Genomic DNA, 22,282 nt, shown 5'->3' with positions numbered 1-22,282 from the left:
GGAGAGAAGTCTCACTATATCTCCACTATATCTCCACCCGCACACACCCAGCATACTTGTCCCTTACACACAAACCCTCTCACACTTCTTTGGTCAATTGACATATTCCCTCACATCGGGTGTTTATACAGGGGCATGATGACAAGAATTTAGCATGTGTGGCTCAAAAAAGGCAAGAATGTTTGAGTAGCAGCGCAAGCCATTATAAGGATGCCGGGTGGTGTGACGTGAACCGATTTGATATGGGATCAGGGAGTTCCATTTGAGCTCAATGTGTGGCTGTAAGGCCATCCATTCATTCCAATCTCCTACATCTCAATCACCAAAACAATTTCATACAACTACATCATCTCCATACGACCTCCTCTCCTCTCAAAACGTCTGTCCAGTCCAGCTAGGACAAACAGCACACACACACACACATACACAAATAATACACTCAGACATAAACAACACACAAGCATGACATTAGCATGTAAAGCAGCATGCTTTTAGACAAAAAAGAAAGAAGTGTCAGTCTATTCTTTCTCCACCTCAGTTATTCCAACTGGGGAGGGAGGGTGGGGGTGTGGGTGGGAGGGAGGGAGGGGGGCACAGTAGGCCAGTGTTGTGCCCCCCCGGGTGCCAGGGTAGGCAGCTGCAACAAGTCTGTGGAGTTGTTGGTTGTGAGGTGGAAGAGCCAAGGCGGACCGAAATAGTTGGTCTGTCCTCTAGGTGGCGGGAGGGAAGGAAGGAGCATCTCTTGGCAGTCTCATTGTGGAGGCATCAGAACCCCAAGGGACCTGCGCAGGACGTAAACATTCTCCCGATAGGCCTGTCGGTCTGTTCAGACCGGCCGCTGCAGAACGGGTCGGCAGCGAGGGACGACGGGAGTCCTGACTTCTTGATAGCTGGGCTTCAGGTGACGGCGAGGAGGGAGGAGGGGGTTGTGAACATGAGTCCCAGCGGTTCCTTCCCGTTTTAGCAGGCTCCCTGGTTGCACAAGTCCAGCAGGGGCCGCGGCCTGTCTTTGGGGTCGCAGCTCTCGTGCGTCAACGTACGACCGTCCGGACCCACGCAGCGCAGCGGGCGCTTGCGGAAGCCGCGACCGCAGCTCTTGGAGCAGGCCGACCACTCGCCCGGCAGCCAGTGAGGGCAGGGGTTGTGGCTGCAGGGGCGAGAGGGCAGGGGCCGGAGCTCCTCGGGACACTCCCCCGAGGAGCGGCCCTTGGGGTCCAGACAGAGCACCTCCCTCTGCTGGCTCCCACCCCCGCAGCTCTGCGAGCAAGGCCCCCACTCCCTCAGGGTCCACTCCGCCCCCACCAGCTCGCGGATGGCGTTGATGGAGTGGCGACGGCCGCCGTTGGTGGGCGAGGCGGGGGCCGGCCGGGGGGCAAAGTAGCTGTATTTGACGCGCGGTCGCGGGGAGTCGCCCACCGACAGCACCTGGATGGTGATTGGCTCGGGCAGTGGCGCGAAGCTCCGCAGGCGCTCCAGCGTGGTGGCCGAGCCGCTGTAGCGCAGGAGCGCCCCCCGCAGGGCGATGTCCGTCTCCAGCGTGGTCAGCTTGTAGTCGCCGTTCAGCAGGTACGTGCCGTCTTGGCGACGCACGGCCAGGTAGCTGTTGTCGTGGCGACCGCCACCGGGGGCGCGTTGCTTCACGTCTAGGTGGGTGGCGCCGGCGGGTATGGTGACAACATCCTGGTAACCAGGCCTGAGGAGATACAAACACTGGAGGGTCAAACTTCTGACAGGAAGTGCGTAGAGTAGGCGGAGTTTATAACCGTGTGTGAGTGGCGGTGAAGGACATAGATGAAGTTCTCACCTGGAGCGCTCCAGAGAACCGGACACCTTCTTGCAGGTGGAGCCGTCCCCTCCACACACACCGCACTTGTCAAAGCGCCGGCTGGAGCCGATGACGCGGTCGCAGCCAGCCTTAACGCACTGGCCCTGCACACACACCGAGGTGGAGTCGGGACTGCAGGGTGTGCCATCGGCCACCTGGGGGCAGAAGAGAGACATGTTCAGAATGTTAATGTCTAACCCAGTTTGAATAGTGAGCGTCTGTTACATCTGCTAACCCTTCCGATCAGCAGCTATTGGGAGAGGGATGAGGTGTCGAGTGAATCAAATTCTGTCTAGGCTTTCAAGTGCCATTCCATTACAGACGATCACGGTTCTGCTCAGTATTGAGACGCCGTGGATGACATTCTCTATCCTGCTGTACTCGGACCTGATCTGAGTCTCACCTTAGGTTTCAGGATGAAGAAGTAGCCTGTGCCCTTGGCCCGGCACATCAGCTTGCAGCGGTCTTTAGGAGAGACACCAGCATATTTGGGCACCCACTCCACCCCGTCTCCGGAACCAAACGACACCTGGGATGAGATGTCGTTGTGGGCCAGACACTGCTCCTCACGGAACGACAGGCCTGCACGGAGAACAAGATAAAGAGAGGTATAAGTTCATGTCGGCTAGTGTGTTAGCATTGGCTAGGCTAGGAGGCAAAACTGCCTGGATAAAAAACGATAAACAACAATTGTTCATGTCATGAATGTATTATAGAAACTGTCTTTGTGTGTGCATTGATGCTCATGTTTCTCAGTTGTTTGTTCTTACCGGTGCTGTCTGGGCAGATCTCTGTGTTGCAAGAGCGGTACTGGATCCTCTTGCCTTCGCAGTATTTGCCGCCATTTTTGGGCAGAGGGTTGTCACAGTCCCTGAAGGAGTACTGCACCCCCCCACCGCAGGTCCTGGAACAGTCTCCCCACGTACCCCACACACCCCAACCTCCGTTCACTGGCGTCTGAAACCCAACAGAACAGAAAGGTCACACACAAGCTAGCTAGGACCTAGCATCGTTCATTAGCTCCAACCAAAACAAACACTTCCCCAAACCAAGGGTGCAAGCGTTGCTTGCATGGTACCCACCTGATGGCGTGCCGCCTGGCTCTTGGTCAGACACTGGCCCGCTAGGCAGAAGCTCTCGTGGCCGCATGGCGTCCCGTCAGCCCAGGGGAAGTTCTTGGTCTGACACACCAGCAGCCCGTTGGAGGTGGTGACCGTGCACCAGAGGGCCGAGCACGTGGTGCTCAGATCCGGGCAGTGCTGCGACTCCTCGCCGAAGGTGAGACGGCACTGGCGGTCGGCATCGTAGACCGTGCCCGGTAGCGCCTGGGGTAGCACCTGGGGCTTGTGGGGCTTGTCCAACAGGCACTGGCCGTGGCCATTGTCCAGGAAGGAGGTGACCATGAGGGCGGAGCATGGGGACCAGGGCTGCTGCTGGTCCAGGTTGGACAGGGTGGACGCCATCATGTGGGAGCCCCAGTGGTCGCCGTTGACGCTGGCACACTGCTTGGCGTCGTCATGGGGCATGTTGAACACATGGCCTAGAGAGAGAGAGAGAGAGAGAGAGGGATGGGAAGAGATTCGTCGGTTAGGTGGAGATTCATACGAGAGGTGGAGAGAAGAGAAGGTGGTTTTTGAGTCCAGAAGGCCGGGGGTAGGGTAGGTTTTCTTACCCAGCTCATGGGCCACGGTGAACGCCGCCTGAAGGCCGTCGTCCTCGATGATGGAACAGCTCCTGTCCGGGTCACACACCGTGCCGACGTCTGCCATGCCCAGAGTGTCACAGGAGTGGGCGCCACACAGATCCTGCAAGAGGCGGTGAAACACGGTCACAAAACTGGCAACCTATACCCCCAACAGACAGACATCTACGGAGTTGATGGCGAGGCGGGACAAGCGGGCGGTGCCGGTGTGGAGTGTCGGACTCACCGTTCTGGTGAAGAGCACGGCCGTGTCGTAGTGCTCCGGGTGGCGGTCGCTGGGCGGGTTGTGCTGCCGCTGCCACTGGCAGAAGTTCCTGAGGGTGAGGGCGGCGTTGGAGGACACCTGGGGTCCGTGCTCCTCCTCGTACACCACCAGCAGCTTCACCACGGCCAGGCTGATGGAGTTGTGGATGGTGGGGTGGCGGTAGAGGCGCGAGGCCACCGCCATGATGGTCAGCAGGTAGGGCTTGAGGCCTGCGCCGTGGAACTCCGCCATGGACTGGTCGGCCACCAGCATGATCTCCAGGAAGCGAGGTGTCGACACGAAACGCCTGGACCTATGGTGGGCTGGGGATAAGAAGAGGGAGATAGGTCAGTATAATTGACATGGTGGAAATGGTTTTGAAGGTCCTTATATTTGGGAGACTGCTCAAATGTATTATCTGTTTTTACTATCTCAATTTCGATGGACTATGCCATTTGGATTGTAACAGTCCATACCACTGAGGGACTGAAAACGATTATTTCCGCTTCTTGTTGGGTTGATTTCGTATTGTATGGTATTGAAGGCAAGGTGGACTGTGTAGAATCAAACGGAGAGGAATTACAGCTCTGTGGGAAGCTTGAGCTCTCCGGAAGTGCCTGGAGCTGCTCGAGCTGCAGTGACTCAGCGTCACACCACCCCGGCCCCACCTACTAAAGACATTCCTAAATTGACCTTTTCTAGAGGAAACTTATGCGAGAGTGGAAAAAAATCCTTCTTATGAAAATGTCTGCCGGCGGTGGTGGCCCGTACAGCGTTCAGTAGGTATCAGGGGGAGAGTTTTACACGTCTCACTAGCCCCGGCCCCGACCAGTACCTCCCTCTTTCGGTCACTCCCCTACTTTCCTCAGCACCTCTCTCCCCCTTCTCCTCCCAGCCCGCCGTACTGTCAGTTCAGAGCCAATTCTCCGTTAACCCTCGCAACGCACCAATGCGCTCGCATTATACAACTAAACTGCTAAAGAACTTTTAACTCATCATGCCTCAAAGATCTCCCCAGGGCATTCTTCAAGACCCTCCGCATTTGATTCATTCGCTTATGACAATGCAAAACAGATATTTACAGTGTTTGGGATCAAATATAGCCTACCCTTTCTAAAAGGCCAGCAAATTGACGTTTGAGATGAGTTTAAACCAAAACTTTGAGCAAGTAGGTAAGGTTTAGTAGCAGGTTCCCCCCAGTTGAGACATACCTTTCTCTTCTGAGGTAGTGGAATCGGGTTTGACTTTCTTCTCGAGGTTCTCTGGCACCCTGTCTTCGTCCTCGTTGACCCCACACTTCGTGCTACCTTCCTCGGCTAAAGATGCCCTGCCCCTCCGGCGGATGGTGTGGAGGTCCTCTTCGGCGGAGAGCGCGTCGCTGAAGTTTTGGGGCTGGATGAAATATTCTTCCCCTTCAAGGTAGAATCCGCCTCTTAGTCCCTGGCACAGGTTAAGTGCAGCGGCAGAATGCGCATCTCCGTTGACTGTACCCGAATAGAAGCACCGAGACTCGGCGGCGTTGTCAGATTCCTGCTGGGTCTCCAGCTCAGGGCTACCCACTACATGGAACACAAACCCCGGGGCGAGGAAGGTCTGGTCCGGCTCAAGCTCCAAAACCATCTGTTTGCCAAATACGTCCAATCGGTAGACCCGCATCTCCGACACTTTTTCTCGTTCTTCTACAGAAAAAGTCCGCCACTGGTCGGTTTTGCCCTCTTGCCCGACTGGGTCGAGTCTAACCGGTATCACTGTGCTTTCTTCCCATGCGCTGTCCGCCGTGCTTACGCACAGAACGGCAATAAAACCAAACGAAACGCACAAAAAGGACATCATATTCCTGTCAGATCCTCAAAAGTTGAAAAGAATATTCAAGTGTCTGCGTGGACGCAAGTAAAATCCGTGCACACTCCCCTCTAAAATCCGTGCACGCAATTTATAGGTACCTCCTGGAAGAATAGACAAAAATTACGCGCAAAGTCTAAAAAGAAAGAAATCCAGTGCAATGCCCATTTAAACGTGCCTGTATATTTTGCCGTGGTACAGTATGTTGCAGTACTAGCCTACTTAATTCTTTATCTTCAAGTATTACAATTTCAGCAGTGATTAAATTCCAAATCCCCCGAGCGTAAGTGAGTCTTTCTGGATCTCTGGAATACTCAATATTTGTTAGTTTCTTAGGTGACTTCAGGGCAGGTTTTTTCTGCTGTCCCGTCAAGTATGCTCTGCTCTTGCCTTGCATTCAGACAGACCCCGGCTCTCTATATATGCTCCTCTTCGGGACCACCCCTTTCCTGAAGAAGCTTTGATCTGTTAGAGGCAAAATCTCGTGCGCAACAAAACGCAGCAGTTGGAGACTTGCCATTATAATCAATCATTGGGAGTAGTAGGCTTCTGGCAGAGAAAACTTTTCTCTTTTAGTAGGCGGGACTTAAATCTTCGTTCTCCTCCATCTCCCTCAAATCTCAATTTACAATAGGCTTATATATACTGTACGAACGTAACCACCTTATAAACTTAGGTTGCTCATTTGTAATGTAGTGATATCATGGCTTATGTGGTGACTGAGAGTGGAGACGGAGAATGGCAGGTCAGACATGGCAACCATGGGCTCCAAGGGTTCGAAAACTATCCGCATCTTGTCATTGCGCCGTGGCGGCTTTCCGTAGCTCTAAATGGGGAAACGGAGCGAATAGAGGCCGGTGGGTTCTTAAGGTGGAACTGCCACTGAACCAAACTCCCTCTCTATACAAACCAATGGGTCCGCAGCAGCTCTCTCCCCTTTCTCTCCCCCTCCCCTCGTTGTCCATTTCCTACACCGTGCATCAACTCTCTGTTCAGCTCCGTGACCCTGGATATTCCCAGGACAATCATTCCCGGATTACACGGCATTTAATGGTGACAGTCACGTCATTTGTGAAAAGTTTGAATATTGGTCCGTGACACCCTCATAAAAATAATTAAAACAACAGTTTTATGGTATGGTCTTGTGAATGTTTAAAAAAAAAACTATAAGTATAGAGAGAAGCGGTAGTAGCCTATTTAGTTTGGGAACACCATGGCATTTCTCAGGGATTATGTGTAAAATCAATGGTTTAGAGATAAAGATCTAAAGACGCGGAACAAGTACGAGGTGGTCTTTCTAGAACTCTACTCAGAATTCGTTGTACTAGACTTTTGTTATTGTTTCACTATAAAGCCAACTTTAAACCAATGTCATGCCTTGATAAACGTGTGACACAAACATCGGGGTTAATAAATCGTGTTTTCTGCACACATTAATTTCATTTCAAAGTCATGAGTAGGCCTACGTCTGGGTGGACCACCTTAAAGTGCAACAGGTCGTAGAAACTTAACAGTTTTGAGAACGTGTTGTCCAGCAGATGTCAGCCACGAGCCACGGAAAGGATTCCATACAACTGTTGCGTTTGCGTTCTGGGTTTAGGTTGCTTTGGGATATACCTGGCCAACAAAGCCAGTAGATGGCGTTACAACATCAAATTTGAGCTATGTAGGCTATTTGACCTGAGTTACTTGACCGTATTTTGTGAGACAGTTGCTTTGAGAGCGGCCTCTGTTTACATAAGTCGCAGAGCTACACATAATGTGAATTAATGTTTGGTCGTGTGCAATTTTGATAAAAGATGATTTAGAAACATCAAATGTTTCTGGACATTTTAGACTGATAATTAACTGTGCTATATGCATTGTGGTCTTTGATTGGCGGGAGATATATTATAACAATTTAATGGATGATTATACAATTGGTAGTAGAATCATGATCATGGTCTTTATAATCATCATCACCATCATCACTTTCATCATAATCATCATAGTCATCACCGTTATATATGTCACTTACATGTATTTCTGTGACTGATGTATTTAGCATATTAAAGAGATCAGGTGGTGGCAAAATTCAAAACTGTTACTGAGTTGCTGTGATGAAGTGGATGACCTAATGATTGGATGAATACACTCCATCTTAGACCTACTGGTTGCTTCTCTGGCTCCACCTGCTGATGGGGATGTCTGACCACAGATGTTCTTCCAGTGTGGGTAATTGCCCCTGCATGGACTTGACCTGTTCATCTTCAGTCTTCACTATTCTAGATGGGACTATGATCGAGAAAGGGTATTCATCCATTGTTACATTTCCCAGATCAGGAACCTGCAACTCTGCTTTGTGTTCTGATATGCAAACGTAGGCTTTCTTTAAATTCAAGATAGATGTGCTAGTCAAAGGTGAGCAAGAGCGGATTTAAATGAGTCAAATCATTGTAAACTTCAACAACCAAGGAATGAGTTGGACACAGACATTTTAAATATATAGATTTTATGTACATATATTCATGTAGATTACTAAAAAACACTATTTTCTTAAAAAGGAATGATTCTGCACAGTCATATTCCTAGTTAAATAGTAATTATGATACAAAATTACCATAATAATAAATAAACTCATCACAAGTTTCCTTTTCACATACCAGTTGTACAAACAATAAATTACAAGTTCAGTGCTGTGTTTCTGTCGTTCAGCGAAAGGGGCTTTTCCCAAGACAGGAGTCAGACAGTGATGTTTACAGACTCATCTAGTATCCTGTGGACTATTAGGACCGTGTATTGTGTGTGGGCTGTGAATGATTGTGCGCTCTTTAATTCCATTTGATTGTGAATATATGTAGTATATCAGGTGTTTTATGCTATATATGTATTTAAAAAATGAAACAGTCCCAAGCTACTTGGACCTGTGTCTACATTATGTATCTGATGTGTGTGTGTGTGTGTGTGTGTGTCTTTTTAAGGGTGAAATGCTACGAGGTATGTTTATGTGGTCAGATGTCCTCTTGCTGTTTGACTATTGGTTTCTCTAGGAATCTTTTGAAAGGGTGATACAGTAGAGAGAGAGAGCGAGAGAGAGAAAAAGACAGAGAGTGAGAGCTGTATCTGGACAGGTATGTCTGGTCTAGTTTCCCTCTTGCTGCTTTTGCGAGTATCCAGGGCACACATTGTCATACTAGCGAGGATAAGCGTTGTTCCTAAACAGACAAACTGACACACAGACAATATAGAGGCTAAGAAACACAGTGACCAAATGGTGACCACCCCCTCGTACCCAGATACTGATACAACTGGATCTGAGGCCAGAGACCCATCAGGATACAGAAGACAAAAACACTATTGGTTCACACCGCATGTAAGGTATAGTCATACACACACACACACACCCACACACACACACACACACACACACGCACACACAACCACACACATACTACTATCAAGTGTCAAGCTTAGCCCCAAACATGTAATCCTATGTCACTGTCCTGGTTAGGCTCAGGACAGTGAGCTCTGTAGTTTCTGTTGTCCATGGTCATCCATGCCTGGCAGTTTGAGAGGAGCAGTCAGTCTCTAAGAGACCTCTGTTGAGTCCCTGTGTCTCTCTCTCTCTGTCCCTGCTCTGACATCATAGCACCGTCCCTGTTCTATCGGTTGAGTGGCAGTACGGTCCAATCCCTGGTCTCCAGTCGTGGCTGTGCTCCCTGTCCACTTCCTGGTCTGTAGATGAATTGACTAATTGAATGCGGTGGAGATAGGAGAGGGCGGAGGGGCAGAGGGGGCTGGGTGGGGTTCAGAGAGCTGGATGAGAGGAGTCCATGTTCAGGAGTTCACCACACACAAGCCAGGCTGTCACAATGAACCACAAAACATGGAACAGAGACACACAAAACATGAAGTGGAAACACACATACAAACTCAAGGTTTATTGGAAGTTGGGAGGGGGGGGGAGGTTGTTGTCTGTGGCTGGTGCCAGGCTCCATATGTCTGTGTGTGCCTGCCGCCTCACCCACACTTTCCGGGGTCCTCGTCACCTCAGCACTTTTTCACCAGGCAGTGTTTGAAGGCGGAGGGGCGTGCGCCTAGCGTGCAGCCCTTGGCCAGCTTTCCCTGTGGGTCCTTACACTGCACCGTGCGGCTCTGCCAGCCCGTGTCACAAGTCCTGGAGCAGCTCATCCAGGGGCCCGTCACCCACTGAGGCCCCGGGCCCGGTGTGGAGGGCCCGGGGCCCGTGGGGCTCACACCCAGCAGGGCACTGGTGGATCTGAGCGCGGCGGTCGTGGTGCTGCTGCTGCTCCTTGGGATGGTCGACACGGTGGCGCTGGTAACTTGGGCCGCGGAGCGGGCGGGCGCCGGCGGGGGGGGGCAGGGGGTGTCCGGCGGGGCATGAAGAAGCTGTAACGTATGTCCAAGGGCTTCTTGGCGTCGGTGGCCAGGATCTGGACCACCAGGGCCTCGCGGAGGGCCCCGGGGCCCATGCTGTGGAGCCACTCGTCCCTCTGGCTCCAGCCGCTGTAGTTGAGGACGGAGCCGTTGAGGGGGATGATAGTCTCGGAGGTGGAGATCATGAACTTGCCGTTGAGGAGGTAGTCTGCCCCGGGTTTGCGCAGGGCCAGGTATGCAGTGTAGCGCTGCTGGTCCTTGGCTTTGTGCTGGCGGACCTTGATGTGGGTGGAACCGGCCGGGATCTTCACCACGTCCGTGTAGCCCTTACTGCAGGGGAGGGAGATGGATGGACAGAGAGAGAAAGAGAGAGGTCATGTCGTTGACCTTCGCGCACAGCTACCTCAAAAGATAACGTCAAACGGTTCCGTCCCGTATGAATCGACCCACCTTTTCTTGGTGAAGTTTCCCACCACCCGGACGCAGCCCAGGCTGTCCCCTCCACAGATGCCGCACTTGTCGAACTGCAGCTTGGAGCCGATGATGCCGTCGCAGCCCGTGCGCACACACTTCCCCTTCACGCACACCGAGCTGCTGGACGGACGGCACTCCGTCCCGTCTGTCACCTGGGGGGGGGGGGGGGGGGGGGCAAATGTCACAAACACGTGTTCAAATGTCGTCACGGACGTCGTCGTCATTCGGGTCATCACTGTCCTCACTGTCATCGTGGTCATCGTTATCGTCGTTGTCGTCGTGGTTGCCCTCGCTATCATCGTCATTCTTGTTGTCATTATCATCAGTATCGTATCCATCAGTATCGCCCTTGTTGTCATTATCATCAGTACCGTATCCGTCATTATCACCATTGTTTTCATTATTATCATCACAGTATCATATTCATCATCATCATCATCGTCAGCATCATCATCATCATCGTCATTCTCACCCTCTGAGAGAACACCACGTAGTAGCCGGTGCCCTTGGCGCGGCAGGTCAGCTTGCACACGTCTTTGGGCAGCACCCCCGCGTACTTGGGACTCCACTCCACGAAGGTCTTCACCCCCTTAGGGTCTGTCTGGGGGCCGTTCCGTACCTCGCACTGCTCCTGACGGAAACTCTTAGCTGCAGGACAGTTCCACAATGATTTTCGGGTTCGGTTTGGGATTAACAGTTGTCGTTCTGCGAATGTGTTGTCAGAGTGTTGTCGCGTGTGTGTGTTTGCGTGTGTGTGTGGGAGCCGGTCCGGTCTGTCAGAAGCAGGACTCACCAGAGACAGGGCAGGGCGTGACGCTGCAGGACTTGTAGATGGCCCTCTTGCCGGTGCAGTAGCGCCCGTTGTTCCTGGGCGGGGGGTTGTTACACAGACGCTGGGCAAACTGCACCCCCCCTCCACAGGACCTCGAGCATGCGCCCCACGACCCCCAAGAACTCCAGCTGCCGTGGTTCGACGCCTGAGGGGCGAGAGGAGCAAAGGAAGGGAGGGAAGATGAAAGAGAGGAAGATATGAGGGCGTGGGGAGAGATCAGAGGGGAGAGGTGGATGAAAAGAGGGGGACGAGTGGGGAGAGGGGGGAGAGAGAAAGGGGGGAAGATAAGGGAGGGCTATTAAAGTTACTTTTCGAGCATGTTAGATGTCGGTTTGGCGGTCTGCCAAGCCACGTGAACGAAGGGAGAAATCAAACAGGGGGGAAATTGACTATGGCCTGGGGAGGGCGGCAGCAGCACTGTGACAACCATCAAAGTCATACGGGTCGTGTTCAGAGGCACATGAGCCTGCTCAGATAGGGAATCCCCTGCAGGCAGCTAGCTGCTAAAGCTAATTCACGTGCTAGCTGCTGATGTTAGCTCACGTTGTAGCCCAGAGCACAGGGAGTCATAGCAGGATACACTGGCCAGGACGAACATCAGTATGCCTAAACAAGTTTTAAACAGTTTTAGTCATCCTTAGAGGCTATTTTTGTTTCTGTCGACAGAGATTCAATTGTTAATCATATGATCCTTCATTAAAGTGTTAATAATAAAAATATAAGACTTTCACACAAAGTTGGTGATAAAAACCCCAAATTAAGTGGAGACAGAGATAAATAGGCTGAATCTGCTGGACGTTGACTTCTGCCAAGAGAAGACTGCTTTACTTTATTATGTCATGTGACACACACACACACACGCGCCACACACACACAGTGACAACATTCTTCTCTCTGTCTGACAAACACAGGTCGTTGAAAACCCGCCAAACCAAAAATAAATCTAGACACACATCATTTCATCAACACATTAACTCTAAATTGAATTCAGCTCAGTTCAGTCAAGGCCAGCAAACCACAACATGAATCAATTCAGTCATGTTACTAAATAAATCCAGAGATTCATTCTCTCTCTTTCTCTCTCTTTCTCTCTCTTTCTCTCTCTTTCTCTCTCTTTCTCTCTCTTTCTCTCACTTTCTCTCTCTCTCTCTCACTTTCTCTCTCTCTCTCTTTCTCTCTCTCTTTCTCTCTGTCTCTGTCTCTCTCTCTCTCTCTCTCTCTCTCTGTCTCTCTCTCTGTCTCTCTCTCTGTCTCTCTCTCTCTCTCAGTCTCTCTCTGTCTCTCTGTCTCTCTCTCTGTCTCTCTCTCAGTCTCTTTCTCTGTCTCTCTCTCTCTGTCTCTCTGACATTGTAGATTCCGGAGGTGTGGACAGAACACTAAAAAGTACTCCCATTGTTTCCAGACAGAAAACATTCTTCCCTGTTCACCCATTCCTTTCCTCCACCTCGGTTTGACCATCTCCATCCACGTCTCCTTACATCCATCTCCCCCCCCCCCCCGAGCTTACCGAATAGTGTTTCTTGCGGGTCTTGTCCACACACTTGCCCTGGAGGCAGATGCGGCCCTTGCCACAAGGGGTGCCCTCCACGGCTGGCAGCTTCTTGGTCAGGCACACCATCTGGCCCTGCCGGATCACGGCGCACCACAGGCGGGCACACACATCCATACCCGGGCACACCGTGTACTCCGGGCCGAAGGCCAGGCGACACTGACGCACGGCGTCGTAGCTCTGGCCCGGCAGCTCCTCCGGGCCCAGCAGAGGCTGGCGAGGAGAGTCCAGTAGACACTCGGCTACGGAGGAGGGAACGAAGGAATGGATGGAGAGAGAGGGAGGGTGGGTGAGTATGGAAGGGTCAGATGAAAGAGAGAGAGAGAGTGAAAGAAAAAGAAAAAAGAAAGAGAGTGGAAGTATGGAAGGGTCAGAGGATTGAGAGAGAGAGAGCGACGGAAAGAAAAGGGGGAATGATGGAGAGATGAAGACAGAAGAGGGATGAGAAGACAGAAGACAGAGATCATCTGTTATTTTCACAGACCAGAGAATATTGTTTACCCTGATAGACAGTGTTGGGTGCTGTCTGGTAGAGTCGTTTATCACGCTCTGTCAGCCTACATTCTCAGTCTGTCACTTAGGTGACAGAGACACAACACTGACAGCTAGCATGGACTTCTGCCAGCGCTACAAAATCAAACCAGTATTCTTCAGTGGATGAAGAAACAGTCATGATGTTAGCAGTCACAGGTAACTTATACACCCTAGATATATGAGGTCTCATTTAAGACTGATATCTACAGTATACTGAACTCGAAAACACTTCACAACAAATCACTCAACCACTCAACATCTCCCCCTCCCCCCTCCACCTTCCAAGCACTCCAAACCACGCCCTCCTCTTCCCTCCTCCTGCAGCCCTCCTTCCATCCCCCTCCTCCCTGCGTACCGTTGCCGTCGTCGAAGAAGTCGGTGATGGTGGAGGACGTGCAGCGGCTCCAGGGCTTGGACGCGTCGATGGACGTCAAGATGGACGACATGAGGCGCTTGTCTCCGCTGGCGCCGAAGCGCTCCTCGCAGAACTTGGAGTCGTCATGGGAGAGGCCCAGCAAGTGACCTGGGGACGGAGGGACAAGCTATGAAGGTGTGTGTCTGAGTGTGTGTGTGTTTGAGAGGTGTTTGTTTTGTGTGGTAAAGTTCAAATGCGTGTATGGCCAGTGTGCAAGCTTGTCTGTATGCGTGTAGGAAGAAAGCGGGAGCATTTGTGTGCGCGAGCGAGGTGTAGGATGTGTGCCCACCGATCTCGTGTGCCACGGTGAAGGCAGCGTGGAGGCCGTCATCCTCTATGACAGCACAGCTCCTCTCTGGGGAGCAGATGGTGCCAACATCCGCCATGCCCAGTGTGTCACACGAGTGGTGCCCACATAGGTCCTGCGGAGGTGTATTCAAACATGAGTTACTTGGGAGGGGGGAGGGCAGGACACACACAAACACGCGTGCACACACCACACACATACAAACACACAAAGCATTCTTTGGCATTCACAAATGTCTTCTCCTCTCATTTCCTCGAATATGCTTTCTCTCTCTCTCTGTCTCTCTCTCTGTCTCGCTCTCTATCTCTCTCTCTGTCTCTCTCTGTCTCTCTCTGTCTCTCTCTCTATGTCTCTCTCTCTGTCTTGCTCACTTTCTATCTCTCTCTCCCCCTCCCCCGTTTTGTCAGGGTTACAGAGGGTTGTGTGTATTGATCCATGCGCCAACTCCCACACAGATCTATACACATGGGCCCCTGGGGGCCCCAACTGGCCGGCTCCACACAGGAATCAATCAGTCAATCACAGGCTGTGTCTCTGCGGGATCACACACACACACACACAAGTGCCCGCTTGGTCTCATACACACGCACATGTGCACACTTAGTCTCCAATACACACACCCTGGGGACAGGATGAATCCTCATGTTAAGTGGTGCTGACAGGCCCGCTGGGCTGTGTGTGTGTCTCTCTTGGGTGTGTGTGAGTCTCTCTGGGGTGTGTGTGAGTCTCTCTGGACTGTGTGTTTTCACTCGTCCCAGTCGGAACACTCTAGGAACAAACCCGTCTCTGTTCTGGGCCTCAAACCCATGACCCAATAGGAGGGAAACCTCTTGCACACTAGACAGCAGAGGAGAGGAAGCCCAGTGCAGGCCAGTTAGTGTGGGGCTGACACCATCAAGACAAAGAGAAAGGCAAATACCAAACTGTCAAATGATTTTTTGGCTGGGTGCATTGTAGAGCCCCTGCTAGTTTCTGCTTGTGCCAATGATGGAGTGAAAAGGCTTCAGGCATTCGGAAACCCTTAACCAAACCACGCACGCCTGGTTGGGTGTTCTTCTCTGTAGGTTTTCATTAGTTGGCTCTTTCCCCCTGTGTCTCACTCTATTCCTGCACCTCTCACTCTTTCAAAGGGGTTGGTCAACGTGTGGTCTCTCCCTCTTCCCTCTCCCTCTCCCTCTCCCTCTCCCTCTCCCTCTCCCTCTCCCTCTCCCTCTCCCTCTCCCTCTCCCTCTCCCTCTCCCTCTCAGCTGGACAGACTTGTTTTCATTCTGAGACCTTTCACAGATGTATGAAAGGGGGAGCCAGAGAGGATGGGAGGGAGGGAGAGAGATGAAGGGATGGCAGGAGGGAGGGAGAAGGAAAGAGAAATAAGTTATGGAATCAGACACCGGGGGAGAGATGGAGGAAATGAAAGGAGTGGAGGAAAGAATGGAGGGAACAGGGAGGTCTAGACATATTGGGAGGAACAACATGAGAACAGGTGGCGAAGTATCTAGGTCAGGGGACGATCAGAGGTGCAGACTGTGTGTGTGTGCGTCTTAGTTTGGGTCAAACATGGGAACACACCTTCAATGAGTAAGAAAAACATGCTGCCACTCTGAGTAAAGTCAAGTGTCAATCACACACTCATACACGTATATACACACACCACACACACAAACACACACACAAACACACACACACTCTCCACATCCCCCTTTGGGAGGTAACCTCTGTGGTTTGACCTCATACAATAATGGAAAACAGCGAGACAGACTCCACACAACAAGCTGCCAATCAAAAGACAGGGTAACTAGATATCAGCCAATGGCGAGCCTGTGTGACATGATTGACAGGTCCACACAGCTAAGAGTGACTCGTGGTCAGGTTGATTCAGTAACTCTACAATGTGTAAACCTCCTGACATCCATGGCAATGACACATTCACAGCCTACACTCAAATCTGCAGACACCCAAACATTCACACGTGAATACTGTCACACGATGTACAGTCACTCTTGTCTTGTGAGCGAGTGAACTTTTGGCGATGGCCAATCACATGCTGTTGCCGAGCAGCAGTGGTAGGTTAGGGGCTGTTTCCAGCCTGTTCCTTGGGCCTCATTGGCCGAAAGTTACATCCGAGAGATATCTGCAGGCTGTCAATGTAGTGGGATGAAATATAGAATGTGTGAAAAGCAGAGGTCTGTCATAACAAACAGAGACAGCCGGAAGAGAGAGGGTAAGGTATTGCACGCACGCACACACACACACACATTTACCACACACGGCAGACAAACAAGAAGACCTAAAACACACATCTCTCTCTCACATACACGCTCTCCTAACAAACATGAGAGCGAGGCAAAGGAGAGGAGCACAGAGACGAGCACGGTAAAGCACATCGGGCACAATCCCGTCTCCCCAAAACACTCTCGCACTCACGTGTTGGCCCCTCCTCCTGTGCCTACACCCCCGACAGTGTCGACGAAGCCCACGAGATGAGGTCTACAGACAAGACGCTTGTTGTAGAGGACAGTGTTCCTTTCGGTCCGAATACTTCAATACAGGAAGAACCTTGTTAGGTACGTTTCACGCCTTTGACCTTGCTAAGTGGAGTTAATGGACTTGTTCCAAACACTCTAACCGAGGGTATAAAGTTATTGACCTCAAAGCCAGCTCATGAGAGACAGGCACTCCCCACAAAATTGCAATTTTGTCCCGGATTTAGAGTAGCCCCGGCGAGGGTTCATCTTTCAGGGAATCGGTTATCTGCGTATTCCATTTAAGAAGCTTTCTCAGTTTGGCTTTGTGAAGGAAAACAAAACTGCCGGTTCTTGATATCCTAATAAAAACTGGGATCATTTGGTTGCCTTCCCTCCGGCGTTCTGTCTGTGTGTGCCATCACCCCACTCCCCCCTCCCCCCCCCCCCCCTCTCTCTCTCTCTCTCTCTCTCTCTCTCTCTCTCTCTCTCTCTCTCTCTCTCTCTGACAGAGGAGAACTCTCTCTCTACAGTAACGCTTTGTCCGCAACACAGAGAGCACCCATGCGTCCGGGCACTCCTGTGACGTAACATCTAATGATCACACACACACACACACACACACTCCCACGCACACACCAACATACGACCATGGGCTCAATGTAGCCGTTGTTCTGCCCCGGTGTGGTATGCACAGAGCCTGGTGACAGCGGCGTACGGGTCATCTCATCCAGGGCCCGGGGGTGTCGGAGATGCCCGCTTAATTGGACCCGACCACAAAGAACCGAGGTCCCCTGAAACTCTGTTGCCCTCTCCCCTCTCAAACAATGGCCGGTCTGACTCTGTGGGAGAAAGTGGCCCACAATGGTCCGCCCGTTCGTTCATGTTGACGGGTCTGGATGAGCGTTCACAAGGCGCTTGTTTTCTGGATGGTACAGGGCAGGACGCTATGGGAGGGGACCTGTGTCATGTCAATGATGGAAGAGACGGGGGAGCTGATAGGAGGGCCTGGCTCCGCACTCCCCGTTCCACCCTGGGGGTGAGGACGGTGGGGGGTTGGGATCGTCGCCGACCTCTCTCCTACCTGGCTGGATACGCTCCATAACGCACTCCGTGGGTGCGGTGAACACTGCGTCACGCCCCCCGGTGGTGCAACTTTGCCGTGCGGGCCGCTGCCAAACTGTGCCCGACCTTACCCCCGCAGGTGGGAAGGAAGGGTCGAGGCTGCCAAGAAGAGGCTCGGCCCGTGGTGAGTTACCGAGACGTTGGCGCGGTTACCGAGACTTTGGCACGGAGGAGCTGTGCCAGTCGGGGTCCTCTGCCCGCCTCAGGCATGCATGAGCGGTGCTAAGCTGACACGCTCGATGCTGAGATGTCAGCAATGCAAGAAGTTTGCCACTCCCACCCACCTACAAACAAGGAATGCCCCCCCCCCACACACACACATACACCAACCTCCGCCTAACCCTGGTATGATGTTGGCCTAATCTCCTTTAAGACAAGACCTTGCATGACTTTCACCCGCTGCAACCCAAGGCAAGACATCTGACACGTCGACCAAGGCTAACCGCCAAAAAAACCACACCAGAGGGAGTGGAGAATGCACGAGGCTTTGTTGCTGCAGTTGTGGCTTTCTGGACGAGGGAAGGGACAAGGCAGGCTGGATGAGTGTGGTCTAGGTAAACCGAGAGCTTTTCACAGGGTGGAGATATTTGTTTTTATGACAGCTCCATCCCAGCTGACATAGGCTGGAAAAGTCATTCGGCAAAAATGTGGAGGAGAGAGGGATAGGGGCGGGGAGGGAAAAGTTCTGGCTCCCTGTACGGCTTCTGGTTGAGAAAATATTCTAAACCAGCAGCTGATTTCGACTACATCCTGCGACCCTGAGAGGAATGTGCGTGCACGGCGCCGGCGCGAGAGAGATCACATTGACTCCAGACTTGGTTGTCAAGGGACTGGGAGGGGGGAGCGAGATAGAGGAGGCTGCCCAGAAAAACACAAGCTCGGGAAATACTGTTTTATGCGTGTTAGGGACACGCGCAAGTATCCACACAAACACAGACGGAGTTTTAGAGGCAGAGAGAAAGATCGAGAGAACGAGAGACAAAAAAGCACAAGGCAACCTCACGGTTTCGAAATTTAAATTGCGCACTTGCACTGGAAAACATCTAATAACCAGGCTCAAACCTGCTCTAAAGAACTAATTATGAACACTGATGTCATACTTGGCATAACACCACAGCGTTATGCACTCATGTCCGGTGCGTGGGAGAAACGGACCCGGTTCCCCCGTGAGTGAGTCTAACAGGTGAGAGATGGAAGGGAACAGAGCTCCGGTCATGGCGTTGTTTGTTTACCTGCCTGGTGAAGAGGATGGCGGCATCGTGGTGCTGCTGGTGGTCGTCATCGAGTGAGTTTTGCTGATTTTGCCACTTGCAGAAGCTCTTGAGCGTGGCGGCCGCGTTCTTGGACACCTCCAGCCCCTTCTCTTTCTCTGTTACCGTGGCCACCTTCACCACGGTAAGCCGGATAGGGTTTTCGATGCTGGCGTGACCGTACAGCTTAGAGGCGATGGAGGCCAATGTTAGTAGATAGTGATGCAGGTCCTTGCCATATTTCTTGGCCATGGATTCGTCCGCGACGAGGAGGAGTTCCACATGTCTGGCGCGGGACACTGACCTCTTGCGCCGGTTACCTAAATTTGGTGTAGCCGGTTTGGCAAACCGCGTCCACCATTTCCGTCCTTGGGCTAAGTTGTGGGCTTCACCTACCATGGCGAGGCCGCTGCGGTCCCGTTTTCCTTTCCCCCGGCCCTTACGTCGCCGTTTCCCAGAAGCATCCCTGTGTTCGCGCCCTTCCCGCGTCCCGCAGCTTTCGCGCACTGGCATGGCTTCAAAGCTGAAGCTCTCCTTCGTGAATAAGTGGAGCGCGCTGTCTGCGTCCTTGTCCTCCATCACACGCACGTCATTTTCATGTCCCTTCGCTCTGATGAGTGGTGTGATGGTGTAACGATCATGTTTTACTGCAAAAAAGCCCTCCAGACCCCCACCACAGAGGCTAAAGACGGCCAGGGATTCGGGGTTGGAGTCCACAGTCCCACGGTAAACACATTCCCGATGTAGAGGCACAGAAGCCTCACCGTCCCCCATCAGTGCTATCACATATTTAGGATTAAAGTGATGCGATAAGACTGACTCATCTCTCTCCATGTCCAATTGAAATCGTCTTCCGTCCATATACACAAGGTAACCAACTTTTCCACCCCCATGGTAAATCCGGTCAATTGTTCGCACTTCACCCTCTTTCCGTCGGGCAGGTGTGAGAAGCGAGTCGTTTGCAGGTGGACCGAGGGCTCCAAAAGAAAAGAGACCGGTGGCAAGTACAGCATTGGCTACGTTCAACTCCAGAACGCACAGAAAAAGAATCCGGACCCCCATCATGACCACAGTGAAAAAGAAGCGGGTCATCTTTAACCCAACACGAGTCGTGCACTGTCAAGCATTTATATTCCGACTAAAACAACCATGGGAAGATAGAGCGAGTTATGAAAACTTTGAGAACAGGTCCTGTTTGACAGCGCATCGTCTCGGCGTCCACACCAAAGTATTAAACCCCACCGGAAAATGCAAGATCTGGAGAAGATAAAGAGCGAGAATTGCAGACAAGAGAACACTATAGGCTAGAGCACTGAGCTGAACTTGGAGAACAAAACACAAAGTTTCCTCTTAATAGCACCAGAGAGAAAAAGTCCGGCCCCTTTGCGCTCACTCGCCACTCCACCCCCTACTCTCTCTCTCTCTCTCTCTCTCTCTCTCTCTCTCTCTCTCTCTCCCTCTCCCTCTCTCTAACTCTCTCTCTTTCTCTTACACTGCGGTCTCTCGTGTCTGCCGAAATCAAAGCCAATAAGTCAAGTGAAGAGATTAGGTTTCCTAATCTCTTCGCCCACTCAACTGAAGTCCATGGTCCTATCCCGGCGCCGAGACGCAAAGAGAAGAGGTAACTTGAGAGGAAACCAGAATTTATCCACTACTTCATCCTACAAAGCTTCTTGGAACCGTCTGTGTTTTGACAGCAAGTGAAGAGGATGCTGTGGCCGCGCGTGCATGCAGCCCGTGAGTGTGTGCGCGCGCACACGGGCTATTCAGTGACATAAAAATACGCTCCTGTTTTGGTGAGACAGAGACGGAAAAAAAGTGTACGGCTCTATTGATACCCAGCGCCATGCAATAGTCCCCGCAGCTACTTGGTTCACAGAAAACCGACCATTGAGTGCCAGAGCTTGGCATTCACTCGGCACTGTGGGACTATTGCAGGTCATGTCATTCAACCGTGACATAATGATCCCAGCCACCACAACATCAACAACAACAAGCACTCACACAGACTCTGCTATATGGCTCGAGTAAGAATCATCCCGACATTTAAATAACGGTTCTATTAAACACGTGTCGCTTATTTTAAGTTGGATAGAAGTTGGATTCAATTATTTAAGACCGAACTATAAAGTGCCCAGAGAGTGTCTGTCTGCAGAGTTCTACAATTGTGGAGAAATTGATAATTTATAGCATTTCCAGAATAGAGCTCACAGTTTCTTGACTGTATGTGAGTGCCAGTGCGGGGGAAAGAAAAAGGGTATGTCACATAACCAGGCATGTTACAGGAAAGGGAGAGGACTGCGGCGCTGGAGGTGTGGGGACAGGTTAAGGGCTGCATCTATGGAAGATGAAGGGGGGGGAACAAGACTCTAGGGCTGCTGTCACTTTTCCCCATTTTTCATGGAAGCGCGCGAGCGCCAGGAAAAGTTATTCTCGTGTTTTAATGGGAGGAAACAGACATGCCAGGCTGACCCCCCCCCCCCCCTCTGTCCCAGCTTCCCCCACCTCCCTCGTCTGTCGTGCCATCTGGGTATTTCATAGCGCATCGATTCCTTCGCGTCCTCGCGATGGGTTTGTTTGCTGATGCTGACTCACTGATGTAAACAACCTCCTGGGGCCCATCAACTGCCAAGAGTCAGCGACGGGCACATAGACGAGCGAGAAACCTCCTCCCCAACTCAGACTCAACGACACACGTAGCATTTGGAGGCAGAGTGGATCCACCTCCACGACGGTGCGGTGCTCGGGACTAATCCAGCTCTACGTGACAGTTTATGTGGCGCACTACGCTGGGAGAGGAAGAGCGGGCAGGACACCGTGTGCCCACAATCATAAGCCTCTTCTCCAACCTCGCGCCCGAAATGGTTTGAGCCACACGCCCGATGCCGACTCCTCCCGTCACACCAAGAATGGAGCGGCCCATTCCGAGAGTGGCCGTTTTGCAGAGCGGGGAAGCACGCTCTCGCTTGTCACCTCGTTGGAAAACAAAGCGTGCAGCTCGAATGGGTAGGTCAATGGCACACACACTTGTTGAGGTAAACCTCTGGGGAGTATATCCGGTAACCAGGCCAAGTGAAGTCCAAAACAACCAGGGTTTTGCAACAGAGGTAGGAGCTCTACCCTGCCCCCCCCCCCCCCCCCCCACCCCTGCACTTCTTTCTCTCACCAAACCGTCAGCTCTTAACTCAGCGAGACACCTCCACTCCACAGCAGCCTGCTCAGTCCACATACAGTATGTTCCGGCAATACGCTGTGCTCTGTGTGCGAGCGGTGTGTGAAATTGACAGTATCTCTGTATGTGTGGACGCACAGTATGTGTGTTTATACAGCGTGTGTGTGTGTTTTGG

At 51.9% G+C, this 22,282-nt stretch overlaps 2 protein-coding genes across 2 annotated transcripts; both read right to left on the bottom strand.

The window, feature by feature from the left end:
• Nucleotides 1-564: 564 nt before the first annotated feature.
• adamts1 (ADAM metallopeptidase with thrombospondin type 1 motif, 1) lies at nucleotides 565-5,992 on the bottom strand. The gene is made up of 8 exons (XM_084668270.1): nucleotides 4,983-5,992; nucleotides 3,754-4,094; nucleotides 3,498-3,630; nucleotides 2,908-3,365; nucleotides 2,596-2,782; nucleotides 2,229-2,407; nucleotides 1,805-1,980; nucleotides 565-1,693 (listed from the first exon to the last, which is right to left on the bottom strand). The coding sequence occupies exons 1-8, from the start codon at nucleotides 5,602-5,604 to the stop codon at nucleotides 961-963; spliced, it is 2,829 nt and encodes a 942-aa protein (XP_084524396.1). The 5' UTR covers nucleotides 5,605-5,992; the 3' UTR covers nucleotides 565-960.
• Nucleotides 5,993-8,087: 2,095 nt separating this feature from the next.
• adamts5 (ADAM metallopeptidase with thrombospondin type 1 motif, 5 (aggrecanase-2)) lies at nucleotides 8,088-20,235 on the bottom strand. The gene is given in 9 exon segments (XM_084668351.1): nucleotides 8,088-9,965; nucleotides 9,968-10,320; nucleotides 10,441-10,616; nucleotides 10,937-11,112; nucleotides 11,258-11,441; nucleotides 12,804-13,087; nucleotides 13,735-13,902; nucleotides 14,084-14,216; nucleotides 18,918-20,235. Coding segments are annotated over 9 exon segments (2,907 nt in total). The 5' UTR covers nucleotides 20,028-20,235; the 3' UTR covers nucleotides 8,088-9,642.
• Between the last annotated feature and the right edge of the window lie 2,047 nt (nucleotides 20,236-22,282).

The sequence above is a fragment of the Hypomesus nipponensis genome, chromosome 12 (assembly GCF_054491055.1).
Source record: "Hypomesus nipponensis isolate SF chromosome 12, ASM5449105v1, whole genome shotgun sequence".
Lineage (NCBI taxonomy): Eukaryota > Metazoa > Chordata > Actinopteri > Osmeriformes > Osmeridae > Hypomesus > Hypomesus nipponensis.
The sequence above is the reverse complement of the archived record's forward strand: the minus strand, read 5'-3'. Positions and strand labels throughout refer to the sequence as shown.

What these genes read in the sequence shown, in the direction of transcription:
- adamts1 (XM_084668270.1), bottom strand. Translation starts at nt 5,604, where the DNA reads ATGATGTCCTTTTTGTGCGTTTCGTTTGGTTTTATTGCCGTTCTGTGC. An exon ending in CACTACCTCAGAAGAGAAAG is followed by an intron (nt 4,095 to 4,982) that starts GTATGTCTCAAC and finishes TCTTATCCCCAG; the next exon opens with CCCACCATAGGTCCAGGCGT. An exon ending in CACCGTGGCCCATGAGCTGG is followed by an intron (nt 3,366 to 3,497) that starts GTAAGAAAACCT and finishes CTCTCTCTCTAG; the next exon opens with GCCATGTGTTCAACATGCCC.